This window comes from Mauremys reevesii, linkage group 9, assembly GCF_016161935.1.
Source record: "Mauremys reevesii isolate NIE-2019 linkage group 9, ASM1616193v1, whole genome shotgun sequence".
Lineage (NCBI taxonomy): Eukaryota > Metazoa > Chordata > Testudines > Geoemydidae > Mauremys > Mauremys reevesii.
The window spans coordinates 29,266,441-29,288,319 of record NC_052631.1 but is presented as its reverse complement, the minus strand read 5'-3'; the positions used below and the strand labels follow the sequence as shown (position 1 = coordinate 29,288,319).

General features: G+C 40.7%; 1 protein-coding gene across 2 annotated transcripts in view; it reads right to left on the bottom strand.

The window, feature by feature from the left end:
• The window catches only part of PLOD2 (procollagen-lysine,2-oxoglutarate 5-dioxygenase 2), an 81,480-nt gene that overhangs the window by 32,173 nt on the left and 27,428 nt on the right, over positions 1–21,879 (bottom strand). For both annotated transcript variants that reach the window (XM_039489430.1, XM_039489431.1), the window contains exons 3-7: positions 20,791–20,927; positions 11,943–12,106; positions 7,646–7,758; positions 5,144–5,207; positions 4,001–4,098 (exon numbers count right to left, since the gene is read on the bottom strand). In XM_039489430.1, coding sequence (XP_039345364.1) covers positions 4,001–4,098; positions 5,144–5,207; positions 7,646–7,758; positions 11,943–12,106; positions 20,791–20,927 — 576 coding nt within the window. The remainder of the gene's footprint in view (positions 1–4,000; positions 4,099–5,143; positions 5,208–7,645; positions 7,759–11,942; positions 12,107–20,790; positions 20,928–21,879) is intronic.

Genomic DNA, 21,879 nt, shown 5'->3' with positions numbered 1-21,879 from the left:
AGGACCCAGAAAACAAACAGTGAAACATATCTAACTGATGTACCTGGCTCTCTCTCAGGTTCTCTGGCAGTTGTGTTGCAACTTTGGAATTGGCTCCAAATCAGTTATATAATTATTCTAAGGTTAGGCTGTCCTGGGTGCCATATGTTCCTGGATGCCATAGTTTATCCACGGCCACATTAGCAAATAAGGTTCCTTCCAAATTCATATTACCATTCTCACAGGTTAAAGGACTTCTTCCTTACCATCATAAACCTGTTTTAGAATTTTGCCTACTCATTTGTCCTACAACCACCCCTATTATACTTAATGAGTTGGCAGCACATAATTTCCCATGTGAAAACCGCTCCATGGAAAACTCAAATTGTTATAGTTTGCCTGTATTTGCCCTGATATGTTGCCTCTTCTTTATCATATGTAGTAAGTGGAAAATATTTATCGAAGTCAGACAAAAAATAAAGTGTTACCGGACTTCCAGATACCTAAAAATAAATCTGTAAGCATGCTTAGCCAAATAAAATATGACACCAATACAAAGACAACTAAACTAAGGAAAAGTATAAAGAACACTTTACATTCTTGCTATAATTTTGCTCCTACCCTTTAGATAAAAAGTAATCCACTAAATCCTAATGAGTTCAACAGAGCACGTATAAAATAGAAGTTTCTTGCAAATATTAAGTATTTTAGTTTTGGAGATTATTTCCATGCATGGCCGTTCCCCAGCTGGTGAACATGTAAATGTTTTTCTAACCTGTTCATCACATTTATGTATCTCTGCTTAAGCTCTATTGCCACAGAAGGGCACAATCAGACTATGACAACATGGTTCAAAGAAACTCATAGTAGGATTTTTTTTCCTGCTTTAGTAGGTTTTTAGACTAAAATCCTTAAAATGCTTTTGCACCGTGACAGAAGTGGGTTAAACTGCTATGTGACTATAAGCAGGAAAGAAGTTTTGCTTAATATAGAATATTTTGGGAATTAGGCTTCGCCCAATCCACTTGTCACACACATGAGAATACAATTGTATCTGAGCATGTGTGTGACAGCTAAGTAAAGGTACTAATTAGTGCCAAATAGAATCAAGCAAATATTAGGCCAAGTACAGAAAAAACTTATCTGCTAAAACCATTCCCAGAACCCAGAGAAGTGTTAGGAAATGAGGTATCAAATATGTTCTAGGGTACGTCTACACTACGGGACTATTCCGAATTTGCATAAACCGGTTTTGTAAAACAGATTTTATAAAATCGAGTGTGCGCAGCCACACTAAACACATTAAATCGGTGGTGTGCGTCCACGGTCCGAGGCTAGCGTCGATTTCTGGAGCATTGCACTGTGGGTAGCTACTCCGTAGCTATCCCATAGTTCCCGCAGCCTCCCCCGCCTCCCCTCCCCCGCCCCTTTGAATTTCCGGGTTGAGAAATTCATTGTCGCGGGTGGTTCTGGGTAAATGTCGTCAGTCACTCCTTCCTCTGGGAAAGGAACGGCAGACAAGCACTTCATGCTTTTTTCCCTGGATTGCCCTGGAAGATGCCATAGCATGGCAATCATGGAGCCTGTTTAGCCTTTTGTGACTGTCACCGTATGTGTACTAGATGCCGCTCACAGAGGCGATTCAGCAGCGCTACACAGCAGCATGCTTTTGCTTTTGCATGATAGCAGGGATGGTTATCAGCCATATTGCACCATCTACCATACCATAAATTGGTAATAAGATGATTGTGGCTACCAGTCCTTTTGCACTGTTCCATTTGCTGCTGTCATAAGTGCCCCGGCTACTCTTAGCCAGGGGCGCAAAAGCCAAAATTGGGAATGACTCCCTGAGTCAATCCCTCCTTTTTGGTATCTAAAAATAGAATCAGTCCTGCCTAGAATATGGACAAGTCCCCTAGTCCTGCCTAGAATATAGGCAAGTGTACTAGAGAACCACTGTATCATAGAACCAAAGAGCACAGCTGTTCTGTGTCAGATCCTGCAGAAATTATGAGCTGTATTCTATTCACAGGGGTGCTCCTGCAACAACCCCACCTGTTGATTCCGTTCTTCCCTCAGCCTTCCTGGGCTACCGTAGCATTGTCCCCCCACTTGTGTGATGAAGTAATAAAGAATGCAGGAATAAGACACATGATTTGTTAGTGAGATATGAGTGGAAGGCAGCCTCCAGCTGCTATGATAGTCCAGACAGGACAGTAAGGAGTGTGTAGGAGAGGAGGTGAGATATGAGTGGAAGGCAGCCTCCAGCTGCCATGATAGTCCAGACAGGACATATGGTGAGTGTAGGAGAGGAGCCCAGCATCCCTCTGCCGGTTCTTCTGACATGTGTCATACCATGGTTGCAGTCTCTGCACTCCCAGCCACCAGGCCCCATGAAGGATGTTGAGGGCAGTGCTGCACCATCAGCCACCCATGGGTCTATCTGCAGGATTCAGTAAGCAAAGATAGGTGACGTTAAAGAAGTCAAGATAGGATTGGATTGCTTTTCTTTCACTTGGGTGGGTGGGGTGGGGGTGCGTCTTGTGCCTGACCCACCGAGACAATACTCTAGAAGCATTTGGAGCTCAGCCAAGAATGCAAATATGCCTGAGACTGTGGATAGCAGGTCCTTACATTCTTGCTATAATTTTGCTCCTACCCTTTAGATAAAAAGTAATCCACTAAATCCTAATGAGTTCAACAGAGCACATATAAAATAGAAGTTTCTTGCAAATATTAAGTATTTTAGTTTTGGAGATTATTTCCATGCATGGCCGTTCCCCAGCTGGTGAACATTTAAATGTTTGTCTAACCTGTTCATCACATTTATGTATCTCTGCTTAAGCTCTATTGCCACAGAAGGGCACAATCAGACTATGACAACATGGTTCAAAGAAACTCATAGTAGGATTTTTTTTCCTGCTTTAGTAGGTTTTTAGACTAAAATCCTTAAAATGCTTTTGCACCGTGACAGAAGTGGGTTAAACTGCTATGTGACTATAAGCAGGAAAGAAGTTTTGCTTAATATAGAATATTTTAGGAATTAGGCTTCACCCAATCCACTTGTCACACACATGAGAATACAATTGTATCTGAGCATGTGTGTGACAGCTAAGTAAAGGTACTAATTAGTGCCAAATAGAATCAAGCAAATATTAGGCCAAGAACAGAAAAAACTTATCTGCTAAAACCATTCCCAGAACCCAGAGAAGTGTTAGGAAATGAGGTATCAAATATGTTCTAGATGACATTGCAGCCTATAACACCTAGAGCTGATATTTTCAATTACTAGCTTTTATATGGTCTGTAGGTTAAAATTAATGAAAAAATTAGTAGTACAGTTTACATGTACCACATATGACTGGAAGGATAAATGCAAACATTAACCCTTGTAAATGGAAGCCATATGGAAGAAATATCAGCCATCTAGTACAGTATGCATTTTAGATTATAAGTCAACGATAGTTTACAGCACCTAATATAGGAAATTTTAAAAAATGAAATGCTAGGGGAGAAAAATTAACAGTCAGTAGTAGCTCGGATTTTAAAATGAGTAGTGTTGGCAGAACAGCAGTTGCAGCCTTGAGGCGTTATACTCCACTTCTGTGCCCTGCCTGGGACTTCTCTTCCCCCTAAAGCCTCTACATACTTCATCTGCAAAAAGCCCCACAATGCATAAATCACCTACTATGATTATGAATAAAATCAAAGTTCTTCACTTGCTGTTCAGCAACGATGATAGTTCCATGAAAGCATCAGCTTCTGAAATCCAGAGCTGCAATCAAGTTTGCTAAGCAAAGAGTGAGCAGTTGCTATAACTTGTTATCAATATAGTGGCAATGGAATAACAGGCTGAGGACTAAGTGATCAGCACAAACTTTAGCCATGTGACGCTTATTAACTTTAATCGGGAAGTGAGCACCTCATTTCCTGGTGCTATGCTGAAAGTTTACTTCAGTTTCATTTGTTGTCTTATTAAAACTGGTCCTTGATAAAAGCTGAAAAAGTGGCTGTCACTTACTTTAGTGGGGCCATTTCCATGCAGAGTGATGGGCAGCGTCTCATACACTGAATTCCTAGCTCTTGCTCTTCCTTCTTCAAATTTCAGAAGAACTTCATCTGTACATTAACCAGCATGTTAACAATACGAATGAAAATAGTTCATTGGAGGATGCTCAAGCGATCGGTGCTGTGTCACAAATAACAGACTTTAAATTTTATTCTGGTACTGTAAGTAGTCTGGCCCTAGTCCCATGCCCTATGTTCAATTCTTGGCTCTGCCACTATTTTGCTAGGTGAGTGAGGGCAAGTGCCTTTCTGCCTTATGCCTCAGTTTCCCATCTGTAAAACGGAGATGCGATACTGACCTCCTTGGTAAATGCTTTGAGGTCTATGGATGAAAAAATGGCATATAAGAGCTAAGTATTAATTTATTTACACTACTTATCTTATGGGCTCTCATTACCTTAGTCTTTAAGCACTTCATAGTGAAATTAGATGTGGAGGATAAAGGTCCAAAGGGAACTTCAGAGGTTTTTATGCTCTACATCCTTCACATGTTTTAAGAAGCTTTGCTTAGAGCTTATAAAATAGCATAACTTTAACTTCCCATTTACAAAGGAATTCAATTGAGATGTTCCACAGTTGAAGGTCAAAGGTGGAGGTAAGGAAGGAAGTTCATGCATACATAAAAAAAGGGATTTCCAACTAAAATTATGACAATCCAGTCAACGTAAGGAAATTCAAAATTAAAACTAGCCTATTCCATTATATGCCTTGCTACTAGAGTGATCTCTAATGAATGTGATTTTACATACCATATGTACTTTGCAAGCCCTAATTAAATTTTTATAGAAGGATGGAAATGTCAGTCTTGTCTAACAGTGAATATGAAGTTAAACCTAGTTTTAGATATATCAAAACTATTTAAATCAAATTTTTTGCTAGTGATACATAAAAATCAGTTGATATTGTACATATCAGATCTGAGAGACATGATAATCTTACTAATGTGTTCATCATGGAGTAATCTCTTTCATACATATATAATTTATTTATTTAAAATAAGGGAGAACTATTTTCACTTTAAAAAGCAAACAAAAAAGAATATTAATGGCAGACATATGCAGTACAGGCCAATCAATATACGTGCTAATACACATACCAACAGCTCCATTCAAGGTCTGGAAAATTCTGCACTTGTGATCCAAAGTAATGTTAATACGTGCCTAAAAATTAAAAACAGCAAAGACACTGAGGTGTTATAAACGTTAGCATGGCACATGTTTAAATATATTGACAGATGTTAACCAGTTAAAGTTACAGGGTTTTTATGTTTCATCTGTTTTGGGGATCTAATTGCAAGTTTTTAATCTTTCAATACTCTTCTTTTTCAGAGTCTCATTTAGCTTTACAGCTGACAGTTACTTGCACATGTATTCCCTCCAGAACATCTGATTCATCAGAAAATTGTTAAATTGATCTAGTACATAAGTAGGGCCCTATCAAATTCACCGTCCATTTTGGTCAATTTCACAGTCATAGGCTTTAAAAATTGTAAATTTCATGACTTCAGATATTTAAATCTGAAGTTTCATGGTTTTGTAATTGTAGGGGTCCTGACCCAAAAAGGAGTTGTGAGGGTGGGAAGGAATCGCAAAGGCAACACAGAAGTAAGTGTGGCAATACCGCAACCTCCCTAAAATAGCCTTCCGACCCCCTGCAATTCCTTTTGGTCAGGACCCCCAGTTTGAGAAATGCTGGTCTCCCCCATGAAATCTGTATAGTAAGTATACTGTATAGTACACAAAAGACCAGATTTGGGGGGGGGGGTAGATTTCATGGTCCGGGATGCATTTTATCACGGCTGTGAATTTGGTAGGGCCCTATACATCAGCAATGAGTTTGCTTTAAATTATGTAAGCTCAGCAAATGGAGGTCATGACTTTCCAAAGGAATCAGTTTGTCAGTATAAGCTAGAGAGAAGTCTCCCCCCTCTCAAAAAAAAAGACTAAAGAAGTCATAGCCAAACAGGATTAACATTTTTAAAAAAAAACATAAAGCATATTTCTTCAAATATAGAAGTTAAAACTAAGCCTCTTGATATAATACAGTATCAGTGGCTTTAATATACACAGCTCTACTAGAACTGAAGTTTCTACTCTACCCCTAGAAAATAATTAGGGCTTGTTTGTGTATTCATTGAACACCCCAAACTCTCCTTAGCTTCAGTGGAATTTAGGGTGCACAAAGAATTCAGTATCAGGCCTAAAAGGTGACCTGCAAATATTTTTTAAGTATTTCATTGTAGTGAAAGCATCTTTTAGCAAGGATCAAATAGGAATTCTGTGTTGCAGCTCTGATTAACTATACCTCTGAAATTCGTGGTATGAGTTATATTTCTAATTACTGAGTTAGGTGCCTGGCTGTAGGAACCCAAAATTAAAAAAATGTGATCTAGGCATATACACTTCAAACAGAAATGGTTTATATTCAGCTTCGAATTACAGTACTTCCTTCGAGCTCTCCTTACATATGTTGTGACTTGGTTTCACAAACTACTGTTTGATTTTATATACATTTCAAAAGACGTCACCTCTCAGTAAGCCATTCCCTTTATCCCATGTTACACACTCAAAATTACTTCTGAAGCACGACCTTCTGGTTCCCACTCTTCCACGCTGGGACCTCTTTTGCCATACCAGGACCACCCGGTGATCTCATCATTTGCTGGGACTTAATTGGAACTCCCATTTAGCAATATGGAATGGATGGGGGATTGTGTTCCCCACGTGGAGAATCCAGGCTGTAACCCAATTAATTCCCCCTTTGGGTGGAAAGTTGGAGAGCAAGAGGTATCTGCAGAGTCCGCACGGCCTTTATTGAGATTAATGGGGCTGATCACATCTCAGAGTTATTATTTAAAGCAATACAGTGATGCCTGCCAGGATCTGCAGACAGCCTGAAACAATACTCTGAATCATGATCCTCCTGAACTTTACTCGTGACCCTCTAGGCCAGTAGTTCTCAAACTTTTGTACTGGTGACCCCTTTCACATAGGAAGCCTCTGAGTGCAACCTCCCCTTATAAATTAAGAACACTTTAAATATATTTAATACCATTATAAATGCTAGAGGCAAAACAGAGTTTGGGGTGGAGGCTGACAGCTCGCGACACCCCATGTAATAACCTCGCAACCCCCTGAGGGGTCCCAACCCCCAGTTTGAGAACCCCTGCTCTAGGCTGACAGCCCCTGTGGTACAGCAACCATCTTTGCACTACAGCAGTGTTTCCCAAACTTGGGACGGCCACTTGTGTAGGGAAAGCCCCTGGCGGGTCGGGCTGGCCAGTACATCCCTCGGCCTGTTCCGCTTTCAGCAGCTTCCATTGGCCTGGAGCAGCGAACCGCGGCCAGTGGGAGCTGCAATTGGCCGGACCTGTGGACACGGCAGGTAAACAAACCGGCCCAGCCTGCCAGGGGCTTTCCCTACACAAACGACGTCCCAAGTTTGGGAAACACTGCACTATGTCATTCACAGTTAATCACAGGAAATTTTGTTTTCATTCTTAGCAAGTTTGTAGCAGCCTTCTGACACTAAAATTGAAGCAGCAAATTATTTCAAGTGGTAAGAACTACTATTAAGGAGAAAACGAGTCACTACATACCCTCTGCAGTGGGTCAATATAGATTTTAGTATAAAACAGCTGGTCATCATCATTATCCTGCAGGTTCCATTGCTGTACCATTTGGTTTATATAGGGAGCATAACCAATAAATCCTGCAATATCACACAAGAGAATTTATTTCTATTTGAAAACTATCTTTCTGATCATTCCATTGCATGTCATATGGCAGTGTAACCATTCTCTGCTAGCAGGAGGAGACAAAAGAAATTAATCAATTTCCAGCCAAAAATTCATCTCCAAAGATCTGTCTTCATAATACACATTTTGAATAGCTTTCACTTGTTTAGTTAGTTTTCCTTATAATGGTATTTTAAGAAACATGGCGGATTCTGGGGTCTGTTTTAGATGGCTGGAAGAAAAGTTCCGAGGTGGGTATGAGCTATGACTGTTGCTAAGAAAAGTGATCCAGCTGTGGAAAACGGCATGAAGCTAAGCTTTAGTGTGGTCAGTCTCTCCTTGCTGGCAGGAAAGTATAAATCCAATATGCCACAACAGTACAAGAAATTCAGCTGAAGCTTGTTACACATCACATTTATTTCAAAGACAAAAAAAGAAACAAAGCAGGGGCTAGGTTGCGTGGGGGAAAATGGCATTAACTCTCAAAAGCTGTGCCCATGAAGCTCCACCCACTCATGAGTCCAAGAGGAGCCCAAAATGAGATGCCATGCACAACAGATTGCGCAGATTTTTATAGTGAACATATTCCCCTCTTGACTGCTTATATCATGGTTAACCATGCGGACATTTAAGTGACAATAGTTAGGCTTCAGAGTTAGCACTTCACTGAAATCAGTAGCAGTAGGTCACAATTCTCTCAGACCTATTGCTTCAGGCTGCCTGCAGACTCGGAAGGACATTACCTTCTAAGGGTGTGTCTACAGCACAGCTGCTGCAGCAGCAAAGCTATGGTGCTGCAGCTGTGATGCTGTTGAGCTATCAGGTAGATGCTTCCCACACTGAGGGAAAGATTCTTTCCTTTGATGTAGTTAATACACTTCTCTGAGAGGTGGTAGGGAGGTCAACACCAGGGCTCAGGGTGAAAATTTTTCACAGCCCAGAGTGACATTAGTCAATCTAATTTTAAAGTGTAGACCAAGCCTCAGTTACACTTGGTTTACATTTTGTAGGTCATCTTTGCAAAAACAAAGTCTAAAGACTTGATTGCTGGTTTGTTTGTTTTTTTAAAATAAATAATAGAATCTCTAGCACAAACAGGGCAGCCATCAGGGAAAAGTCACCAAGAAGAAACCGTATCCTGGCAGCTCCAGAGCCTGAGTTTATGCAAGCAATGTTTTTGCTAAATGAATATTTTCGCTCTCTCAATCCACTAACCCTCCTTCCCACCTCACAAATTAGCACACATCTTCATGCACCTTCCTTCAAAAGAAAACAGAGAATACTATTATAAAAAAAAAAAAAAAAAAAGTGTTGTGACCCAAGAAGCTCTCAATGCCAACTGACAAAGGGTTATAGAAATCTCATGAGTCTGGTGTGTGCATCCTAGTTCTGAACAGAATGTCATGTGAGATCTCAAATGAAAGCCAGTGTCACACTGGTCATTGATACCACTGTGAAAAATGCATACCGATACTATGTAAGAAGTTACTTATACATGCACTGAAAATTCATAGATTAATTGATTCATAGATTCCAAGGCCAGATGAGACCATTGTGATCATCTAGTCTGACCTCCTATATAACAGGCCAGAGAACACCCCCCCCCCAAATAATTCCTAGAGTACTGATTTAAAAATTGTGAGTGATGGAAAATCCACCACGATGCTTGGTAAATTGTTCCAATGGACAATTATCCTCACTGTCAAAAATTTACACCTTATTTCCAGTCTGAATTCGTCTAGCTTCAGCTTCCAACCAGTGGATTGTGTTATACTTGTCCTGGGTATACCCGTCCTCGGTTGCTATCCAGTGCACTCTGCCTGGCCAGTTGATGTGTCTTACGACTGTGAGACCATATCAAGTTGTTGCCCTTTCACCACATATACGTTGTAAGGCAAGAATAAATAACAGTATACTGCAGGCTTACAGCAAGAGACAGCTTCCACATAGCCTTCTCTGCTCAACCCCAGCTCACCCTCTAAGCTTTCCCCCTGCTTCCTGTTCCTCCCTCTTATATCCTCCCAATCACTCAGCCAACTGCCCCATTAGCCTAGAAATTGCCACCCAAGTGTTAGTTACCCTCAACAAAAATTGATTAATTGGCTTCAGTTAAGCCCGTACTCTTCCCAGTGCTGTAGCAACCTCAGAGACCAGGGTGCTACTAATAGTGCCTGTCACAACCTCTCTCTGCTAGATTGAAGATCCTATTATTTACTATTTGCTCTCCATGCAGATACTTGTAGACTGGAATCAAGTTACCTCTTAACCTTCTCTTTGTTACGTTAGATTCAAAGAGCTCAATCTACGTATCACTATAAGGTAGGTTTTCTAATCTTTTAGTCATTCTCGTGGCTCTTCTCTGCATCCTCTCCAATTTATCAACACCCTTCTTGAACTGTGAATTCCACCAGAACTGGACATGGTATTCCAGCAGTCCAAATAAAGAGGTAACAAAACTTCTCTACACCTATTCAAGAGTCCTCTGTTTATGCATCCCAGGATTGCAATAGCTCTTTTGGCCATGGCCTCACATTGGGAGCTCATGTTCAGCTTACTATCCATCAGGACACCCAAATCCTTTTCAGAGTCACTGCTTCCCAGGACAGTCCCCCACCCTGCAAGTATGTCCTATATTCTTTGTTCCTAAATATATACATGTACATTTAGCCATATTAAAACACATATTGTTTGCTTGTACCTAGTTTACCAAATGATCCAGATCACTCTGAATCAGTGACTTGTCCCCCTGATTATTTCCCCAAGTTTTGTGTCATCTGAAAACTTGATCAGTGATAATTTTATGTTTTCTTCCAGGTCATTGATAAAAATGTTAAATAATTTAGAGTCAATAACCGATCCCTGTGGGACACCACTGTAAACATACCCATTGAATGATGATGCCCTGTTTACCGTTACATTTTGAGACTATCAGTTAACCAGTTTTTAATCCATTTAATGTGTGCCATGTTCATTTTATATCGTTCTAGTTTTTTAATCAAAACGTTGAGTGTACTAAGTGAAATGCCTTTCAGAAATCTAAGTATATTAAATCAACCCCCATGTTGGCCACAACACTTTTTGAGTTAGGAAATGGTCAACTATAACATTTAGAAAAATTAAGTATTGGCAGCACAAGACCTCCACATGTATTTTAAAGTCTGTATCAAGGTATTAGTTACCAGCAAAGATGAAAAACAGGTTTTCCTCCAACCAGGAGGTAAGAAATGTATATCCCTCTTACAGTATGTAAACTAAGAAGTATAAGCTAACACAATGGATGCTCACTTATATACAAAGTCAAAGTCAACATAGAAGCAGCATGCAAGGGAAAAAAAAAAAAAGCAAGCCTCAGGTGGTTACCCAGTCTATGAGCAAAGACAACGATATTTGAGGGTATAACAAGAAAGCAATAACATCCCCCTCCCTGCCCATCCTACACTCAGGAAGTAAATGGACAGTGTGTTTGCACTCATAAAAATGGGATCTCAGTGAGCCGCGGTTGAAAACACCGCAAAGGACTTTGGGTGAGAAACTTATTTAGAAAAATGGTTAACCTGTTAGTTAAGTTTAGACTCTAGAAAGCATGTTATGATTGTGTTTTATATGTAACCATTTGTTTCCAAAATTTTACTATCACTTGAATCTTTGATAATATATTTATAGTGAGAACAAAAATAAGTTTATTGATGTGCTGTGATGTTAAGCAAAGTGCTGATTCTGAGCTGAATCTTACAAGCTGATGAGTTCTGTTTCTTTGGGAACAGCAGACCTGGTAGTTCTGTGAGTAGCTTATATGAGGCGACCACTTCAAAAGGGACTTGGGGATTGGGCTGCACCTGTTAAACTGCAAAGTAAAGTGAGAACTGGCATAGCCCAGAGGAGAGTTCTTGAGTTGCTAACAGGCTGGTGGTATTAGGAGGCTGACACCCAGCTAAGTATAAAGAAAGACTCCTTTATGCTGGAAGCAGAGAGGAACAAGGTGATTCTCAGTCACAGGAGTTAACAAAAAATTTTCCTCTAATGGTGATTTAGGTGCCCAAACATGAATTTAGGAAACTAGCACTTTAAGTGAGTTGCCCAGCATGCACGCACACACCCGCTATGAGAACAGAACAGCTAACCTTAATTAACCTTTAATATCTACAACAGTCATACCTACCTCCTGAATTAAGGAATCGTTTTCCACTCCGGACAACGGGATACTTGTCTGCTAATCTTTTATCAGGCCATATTAGTCCATCTGCTGCAAATACTACTTTATGGTTAGCTTGCTGGAACTTCTTTAGCATCTCTTCAGGGCCACCCGCAAAGATAACATCATAGCTAAAGTAATGGAAAGATACCTGTTAGATAGCTCTGATTTTAAAGAAGAAAATTCAAACCAGAAAAGTTTTGGCTTATTCAGACTTAAAACCATGCAGAGTTAAACCAAAAAGTGGTCTCTTAATTTTGATGCAACTGTTTCATTTAGAAACACAGCATATTATGCCATACTTTAAGTTAAATAGGATCTGTAGATGGTGTTCTTACCAAAATATGACCAATCAGTATCTTAACCACTCTACATATATGTATCCCTTCCCTGTTCACTTAGGGCTGGTATACACTGGCAGGGGGGTGTCGATCTAAGATACGCAACTTCAGCTATGTGAATAGCGTAGCTGAAGTCGAAGTATCTTAGATCGATTTACCTTGGGTCCTCACGGCACGGGATCGATATCCGCGGCTCCCCCGTCGACTCCACTACTGCCGCTCGCTCCGGTGGAGTTCCAGAGTCGACGGGGAGCGCGTTCGGGGATCAATATATCATGTCTAGATGAGACATGATATATCGATCCCCAATAAATCAATCACTACCCGCCGATAGGGCGGGTAGTCTGGACTTACCCTTACACACAAAATTTTCAGAATATTTCACTTTTTTGGCTGATATTTTTAAGGCTTTGCCTCTAACTTGGAGGGTGTTTTGTTTTTTGGTTGATTGGTTGGTTTTTTTAGTTTAAGGAGTTCTAATTAAGAGAAGAATAAGAAAACACTTTTTTTTTTTTTTAAAGTTGTTTTACAATGGAAAGGCATTTATTTATTGGGTAAGGGCTCAACAACTGAAATGGATTGGGGTTGAAATCTGGCATAAAATGGCCCTTGCTGTAAAGCAGTGAGTGGTCTTGTTTCAGAAAGCAACTGGTTTTGATTTGATGAGGTGACATACTAAGCATGTGCAGTAGCCCTACAGTTTTAAACTTAGAGAAACCCATGAACGCGTATACCCTAACTTAGCTATGCACTTTTCAAAGATTTCAGGAAAATAGAGGATCCGATAAATGGGATCCTCTTCTTGTTGAATTCCCCACCAATACAGCCCCTTATCTTAGATAACGGGCAAAGCTTGGAGTCCGGATGTCCTGAGTTCTAGCTGCATCTCTTCTACCCACTGGCCTTCACAGTTCTCTAATTTCACATCCTTATTCATCAAAGCCTTGCAGTCTACAGCTCCCAGAGTGAGAGTTAAATACAACTCATATTTCAGGTGGGAACAACAGACACAAAAAGGTTGAGGGCCTAGATTTCTGGAGACATTAAGTACTTAAAGCTGCTGATGCTCAATAACTCTAAGAAAGCATAAAAACAGGGAGACAGACTTAAAATGACCAGGCCAAAAAGTCACAGAGGAAGTTTGCAGCACAGCTGGGAACAGAATCTAGTTTGTCCAACATTACAGATCTTATCTACTAAAGATCAAAGAACTGCTCAGAAAAAAGTGTTTCTAATAAAAATCGCTGGTAAAACTGTAAAACAGGGTTGCACGTTTGCCCACCTTGCAATACGAGATCTACAGATGAAAAAACATTATGTATGTGCAAAAACTATTATTAGGTCTTTTTCACAGAGAGCAGAACCATGACACAGAAGTGCTGAATGATTTGATGGGGCTGCACTTCACGATAGCCAGTTAGACCTCTGCCTGAAACCCTTAAGACCTGGATTTAGTTTTTACAGCTGACACCTACCTCTTTGTAAATATTTGGTAGCCTCCTCACCAGAAAATGGACATATTAGTTCTTACAGCATCTTTCTATACCTCGCTAGGGGACTGTGAGAATTGGGCATTATCAGTTCTTGGGGGGAGGGCAGTGGAGGGCAAGACACTGAGCTATAAGAATGCAGAATAGAACAACTCCCCTGCTTGCTCTTCACTGTGGAAATCTATATATCCTTCACACTTCCAGGAATAAGATGGAGAATAAATCATTGTGATTACTTGTATCAGGTAACATTATTACAACAGAAATGCAGCAAATGTGACAGTTAGAATCATAGAATACCAAGGTTGGAAGGGACCTTAGAAGGTCATCTAGTCCAACCCTCTGCTTAAAGCAGGACCAATCCCCAGATTTTTGACCCAAATCCCTAAACGGCCCCCTCAAGGATTGAACTCACAACCCTAGATTTAGCAGGCCAGTACTCAAACCACTGAGCTATTCCTCTCACCACCCCCTTGGTCAAGTATTCCCCACTTTTGTCAAGTATTTCTGGGCCCTAATCCATTTAATCCTAATCCACCTTCGCTCTAATATAATGAAATACTGTCTACATCTAATGACTAGCTCCCTTGTTTATGCACACTTTAGGTGCTATTCCAGTCAGTAAGTGGGAGGCTAGGAAGCCTGCCTTCCTTAGTGACAATTATAGAGTTTTGAATTTAAAGCAATTACATATGGAATTCATACCATGAATATATGTTACATAGCACAGTTATATGCCCTGTGGTCTCTGAGTCTTGATCTATGCAATCTAGTTGCTTACTTCAAAAAAAAGAAACCAAATTAATAGGAGCATAGGAAATAACTGCCGGTTGGATTAAATTAGCAGTCCATCTTGTCCAGCAGCCTGTCTCCTAGCATGGCCACAACTAGATATTTGAGGAAGGGGAAAGAAACCCTTCAACAGGCCAGTTTGAACTACTCGCCCACAGGAGAAGTTTCTTCCTAAATTCAGTCAGTTACTGGATGGCTATGAAAGAGAAAGTGTTTTATTCCTTGTAATCCCTCCTCTCCCATTGCCACTGTCTAACCTTACTGTGGATGTTCTCTTTACCCATGAGAACATCCAGTCCTTGAATCCTGCTAAGCTCTTGGTCTCAGTGATATCTTGTAGCGTGAGCATCACAAGTTTATTATACATTGGAGGGCCGAGCGGGGAGAAGGGAAACAAACTTCTCAGTTTGAAGGTTGTTGCCTTTCAATTTCATTATGTTCTTGTACTATGAAAACTAGTAAACAGAAGCTCTGCATTTAACTGCTCTCTCTCATTCATCATTTGGTATTATGCAAACATATCCCTTCTTCTCCATCACCTCTAAACTAAACAGCTCCAGTGTTTCATTCCATCTCCATAATGAAATCTTTCTACTTCTAGTAATATTAATCTCAACTCTGAGCACCATTTTCCTGCTATAACTTTTTGGAGGTTGGTTGAGCAGAACTAAACTGTATTCCAGGTGAAAAAAGACCTACCATTGAGAGTATTATAATATTTTCTATCCCATTCTTTGAACATCTTAATATTTTGTTTTGACTGCTATTGCTTATTGAGCAGAAGTTTTCACTGAGCTGACGACAATGATGCCCAGGTCTCTTTCCCAAAAGGTTACAGTTAATTTTACAATAAGCAATGTTTATGTGTAGTTCAAATTATTCCTGCCAATGTGCATTTCTAAATTACATATCCCTGTCACCTAACAAGGCTCTAATTCCTCTGAGGCCTCCTCTAATCAGCAGGGGCGGCTCCAGGCACCAGCGCTTCAAGCACATGCCCGGGGTGGCAAGCCTCGGGGGGAGCAGCCTGATGGTTGCCGTGAGGGCGGCAGGCAGGCGGCTTTCGGCAGCGCGCCTGTGGGAGGTCTGCCGGTCCCACACCTTCGGCGTCCCTGCCGCCGAATTACCGCCGAAGCCGCAGCACCGTTGGACCTCCCACAGGCATGCTGCCAAATCCACGTTACCAGTGGACCTCCCGCAGGTGTGCCGCCGAAAGCCACATGCCTGCCATGCTTGGGGCAGCAAAATATATAGAGCCGTCCCTGCTAATCAGGTAAAGCAGTCAGTGACCATGGTGTAGCTGTACCATTAACAACACCCAGTATAGCCAGCAAAACAAAAATAAGATACTCTTTGAAGTGGTGCAGCTTATTTTGCTTGGAAGTGGGGCTAATTGCACTTGTTTGCCTTCACCTTTTACACTAGAGATTTGTACCAATGAAGCTACACCAGCGGCTGAAGTCCCCAAGACCTGATTTGGTGCTAATGTTACACCTGCTCCCAACCCATACCACACAATGCAGTTAACTTCCCCACCTAACTTTGACTTTCCTGTGGACCTTGGCATTGGAGGGCATGACATCTGCCCATGTCCCTATTTTCCCCAGATTAAATCTTAGCGTGCATGCACCCTGAAAATTAGTGGCATTTACCTGATTTAATCTAGTGGAAAATACTATTTAAGTAATAAAATAGGCGTTGAAAGAGGCATTTATGAGAAATGGGTTTTCAAAGCATCCTCTCTAAAGGAAGAACAAACCACTGGCAAAAGCTACTTGTTATGAACTGTAACAGAAGCAGCAGAGTCAGAGTTTAGTCCCTTGGCCAAAAAGATGCCTTATTCCAAAACTGAGAGACTTGGCATAGCTGCATACTTTCCAGCTTATTTCCTATGGGGGAAGAGAGGAAGGAAGAGAGACTTCAAAATCCAATCTTAATCTATCTGCCAGGATGAGGATACAGTAACCATTTTTTGGAGTCACGGGGAAAAAATCCTTGCCTCATATTATTCTGAAGACAAATGAGTAATTTGGAAGGAAACTCATTTTTCTGAAAGTGGTATCTTTGGTGTCCCTTTCTCTTCAAGCAGGTGCAATTTCTTGCTGCATTTAACTCCAAAAGGCATAAGCACACACATGAGGGAAGCAGGCATGCCAGAGCGCACTGCGCAACAGCTATTCTTTGCTTCCCAGCAACCACGGGACGCAGAGTGTCAGAGCAGCCTGAAAGTCATTCTAATTTACATGGGTTGGGGCAGGCAGCAGAGGCTGAGTAGGCCCCTGCAAAAGGAATCAACGACTCAGAGTAACGCCAGAAGGGACCATCAGGATCATCTAGTCTAACTTCCTGCACAAAGCAGGCCACAGAACCTCACCCACCCACTCCTGTAACAGACTTCTAACCTCTGGCTGCATTAATGAATTCCTCAAATCATAATTTAAAGCCTTCATGTTACAGAGAATCCACCATTTACTCTAGTTCAAACCAGCAAGTGATCCATGCCCCACGCTGTAAAAGGTCAATCCCCTTCACCTCCCCCCCCCCCAGGTCTCTGCCTGAAAGCTTCTTCCCTCCCTCAAATGCAGGAACAAGCTAAAGAAGAATCCATCCACTGAGTACTACTCTAAGAGTAGCCCTGTGAAGTGAAGGGGACCTACTTACAGAGTAAGTACTGCTCAACAGGAATAAGGGTGCTGCTTTACAGACTTTTCTAAAAGGATTTAAATTTATGATGCTAAAATAAAGTGCTTCACATCCAAGTATCTTTACATTTCACAGAACTTCTCAACACTCATTCCAGTTTTCCAATTGTCTAAAGAGCCTTTCAAAAAAAAGTTTAATCATATCCATTTGGCTTGGCTGGGTTGGTCAGGTCTGCCACCACTAGTTTGGAAGCAGAAAGAGGAGGAGGGCTCTGCAGCACAATGCAGAGTAACTGGTAAATAGGCACCCCAAGGAAAGGAAGTGTGTTACGTAACATATATATAAGTAAGCAGGTTTATGAAAACTGGTTTGCCCTCTGGCACCAGGTTTAATTAAAAGAAATAAGTATCCTTGGAGTCTCCCCAGCCTTACAGAAATTATCTGCCTTTGCCCAGATACAGCCTTCCCTCCTCTTCCCATTCAAATTGGTGAAGCCTGACTCAGAGCTAGGATACAGCAAGACAGAGGGAATAGGCTGATGGGGAGAAGAAAAACGGGGATTGGTCAAAGGCTTTAGCCCAGTAGTTTTATGGCAGGCTGCACTTTTCCACTTTGATCAAATGGATCTACTGTAGCATCTTCCAGCTGAGGACAGGAACCGGATGCGTCTCCAGAGCACTGCTTCCTAAGCAAATTTACTTCTGCAATAACAGGTTTATCAAAAGGTGGCACTACTCCTCCCTCATCCCCAGAAGATTAGTGTAATGCCCTGCACTAACTATTTGTGAAATGGATACGCTGTCCAGGACTCAGCAAGTGAAAGAATAACCCACACAGGTGTTTATGGCTCTAAAAAACAAGCTGAAGCTTTATTAGTCAGTGCGACTGAACTTTATTAACAGTGACCTTTAAACAACACCGCCACAGCTGTTAGTCAGCAACACCAATCCATTGCAGAGCTCCAATTTCCACCAGCTGAGATGGCTCTCTTATCCTACAAGGCAGCTTCACTTCTGATCCAAACAAATGCCAGCATTAGGGATTAACCATCCTTCTAATGCTCCTCTTTCATGGAGAGAAGTGCAAAAAATACTGATAACGGATGAGTGAACATGTGCACAATTTAGATGCCCAATACCCCTGTCTGAGTCCGCATTGGCTCCTGGCCCATTGCTCAGGGTTGGAGTAAGCAAACACTACCCTACTTTCCTGCAGCATTTGGACATTAATGTAACTAAATCTTATCAATGACTATCATTCGTTACCATGCCATGCCTGCCTGTTACTTCAAGGAAAGCAAAACAGAAAAAAGTATCTTGCAGCATGGGAAAAATTCCTTCTCAATTCTACACAGGTGGTGAGCCATAGCTTAGATTAACACCACAGCCCATTTCTATGCTAGAAAAATGAACTTGTCCCTATGTGAAATGATGTGACTGCACCAGTAGTTCAGTGTATCTAACTGACCTTGCATGAGCAACAGTGGGATTTGAACCTGGGACTCAGAATTAGCAGTATGAGACTTTACTACTCAAATTATAGGATTAAGACCTTGTGACTTTTACACCCACTTAGGGAGAGGGCAAAAGCAAAAAGGACAGAATTTAACTCAAGAAATGTAAAATGTTGGGGGGGGGGAGGGGGAATCCCTCTACAATCAGTATAAAAATTTGAAAGCGATTTCACCACACACACACACACCCCCTAAGTAAAGATATCTTCAAAATTAAAAATTATTTTAAAATAAGTTTCACTAGTACTTGGCCAATAGAGCAAACTAAGTTAACCTTATTTGGGTTTGATAAAATGAGTAACTCCTTTTAAAGAATTAAAAACAAACTGCTCTCAAGATGCATTACATTTATCAAAATGCAGTAAATTGGTAATAAGGTTAAATATGAAAGAAAGTGTCTGTAAGCAGCAATTTAATATCTGAATGGGTTGCTTATCCTACCAATCATACATCACTCTAAACGCAAACTAAATGTAGGAGAGTGAAAATATTTAGTCCCCCTATGTCAGTTCTATTACAAATGTTATTCATAAAGTGGATAAACTGATTTGTGCTTTCCATTTCTAACTACTTCTTGCATATCACAAAGAAAAAAATGAGAGAATGTAAGTCAAGTCATAAAACATGACTGTAAGGTTGACAATCCAGTTGAACAGCTGCCCTAACTCATAATGTAGACAGAAAAGCATGGGAAACTTTGAATAAATAAGGTAATGCAGGGAGATCACTCTCTCACATACGAACTTTAGTAACCTAGCCCCAACATATCTGTTTAACTTGCAAACACACTCCTAAACTTTGAAACTTTGAAGGAAATCCAAAATTGCACAGAAGTTGTACTAAAATGAAAGAGAAATTAACCTGGTGTAAACCCAAGAGGCCATTGCACTGTGGTCTTGTTTAGAATGACAATGTGTGTAAATGACCGATTGAGTGGTTTTAAAGATGAAAAGAAAAAGAATTGTAGTATGTCTGCCAAAAATTTTATTCCAAACTGACAAGTCTGTATCAGATCACTGTCAATAATAAAAGCAGCAGATGTTACTCAGCTCACACAGCTTCTCAGAGTGCGCAAACTGAAGCATTTCTACAATTCCCTACTTTGTGATTCACTCTCATTGCATCCACCAAAGCAACTGCTTTAAAGGTTTGACCTGGCTCTGATTGAAGTTGACAGGGAAGCTTCTGTAGACTTCCATGGACCAGATTCTCAGTTACATCAATCCTGTCCTTAGGGAAGGAACAGGAGGGATTGGGGGAGGGGGGAAATATAGGGAAAGATGGCTTCAAGTCACCTTTGTGCTCCTTGTATTCTGGCCTGAGAGGGACCTACCTGGCCCTCAGGGAGGCTGCTCTAACTTAGACTTTGCTATGGGCCCTGGGAAGCAGAAAACAGCTGTAGTTCAATGTGCTGCAGCATGTTACATCCCTGCTCTGGGGCTGTCCTCTCCTCATAGGCAGTAGAATCATGGCTGGTGAGGGGGCCTTTACTACAGCAGGTGGGGAGACTCCTCACACAGGAGATATTTTCAGGGAGCATTTCCAGCCTGTTTAAGACCCCCTTTAAACTGCCAGACCAACATAAAGGGGCTTTAGCGTTTCTGAGAATTATGCCCCAGCGGTCTACTAGCCACCACTTCAGTTTGAAGCTTTTACCACTTCCGCACAACACCATTTCCATCATCACAATCACTTTCTGTTATAACAGCAACAAGACAGTTGCTTTTTCATGGGAAAAAGTAAACTAATAACCAAATGTCTAGTCAGTCAATGCGTTTCACAGCTTGTTCATGCAATAACATTGTTCATAGTAAAGCAGAGCCATGGCTCCAAAACAATTTTTACATCTGTAAATCTGACAAAAAAAAATCTGAAAAAAATCTGCTCCAATTGCATAATATTTTTATGAATGGAAAACTCGAAGCTAACTTTCTCAGATAAAAACTAAAGCAAGAGAAAATATCAGCATGCCACAAGAGCTTTATTAGCATCCTATACAGAGTAGGGCATGAAAGCAACAAGCAGAATTTGCTTACCATTCAATAAACATTACAACCAAGTCCTCTTGATCAGCATAGCTTTCTATTCCTTCTTTCAGCAATCGCACTTTCTGTCCTCCACCAATAGAGTTAATTAACTTTCCTCCTTTCCACTCTTCACCTTTACCAAGAACCTGGAAACAGGGAGAAAGTACATTTTTTCGCTTGTACCCAGAGGGTAATTTTTAATATAATCTCATTAAAAAACGGATGTCAAAGAAAAGGCAAACAAGCAAACACTTTAACTAGTGGATATTATAGCACTGTAAAGTGCAGTGAGACAGCATGTCAAGCATTGTAAGTTTTCCATGTCTCAAGTAGAACTGAGCACAATGACATCATTTCAGAAATAGGAGACATTTCCTAACCAAACAAGAACCGAAAAATTACTTTCCACTACATCTTATATCTGTCTCACTTAGGACGGTAATATTCCTCTAAATTGTGTATTAAAACAATCAATCATTCACTACATGACCTTTAAACATTGCTACAGTATTTGGAGGGAAAGCGGGGTGAAAGAGCATAGAAGAGACATGACAATGGAAACTATAAACATCTTGCATCTGAAGAAGTGGGTATTCACCCACGAAAGCTCATGCTGCAGAACGTCTGTTAGTCTATAAGGTGCCACAGGATTCTTTGTTGCTTTTACAGATCCAGACTAACACGGCTACCCCTCTGATACTATAAACATTTAGTTGTTTTTAATGCCTGAGGCCACTTTCTAACACTAGAATTTTAGGATGATTCCTCAATGTATGATAGGCAATTAAATCAACTAAAACAGAATTCCATCCTTACCAAGTATTGTAGGGAATCATATCAGCAATATGCACGTAAAAACACAAGATTATTATTTTTCTTGAACTACTAAATATCAGAGGGATTACAGCAATATAGGTGCTATAGAACAATCAGCAAAATTACAAGCAAATGGCACTCTCCAAAGGTAGTTTCCTAGGATTTTTAATATATTATTTTTCAGTTAGGAAAGATGATTTTTCCTCCTGTACTTTTTCAGGACTTGATGGTTGAAGTAAACAGACCGCAGCATTTCAACTTATTTCTAAAAGAGAAATCAAT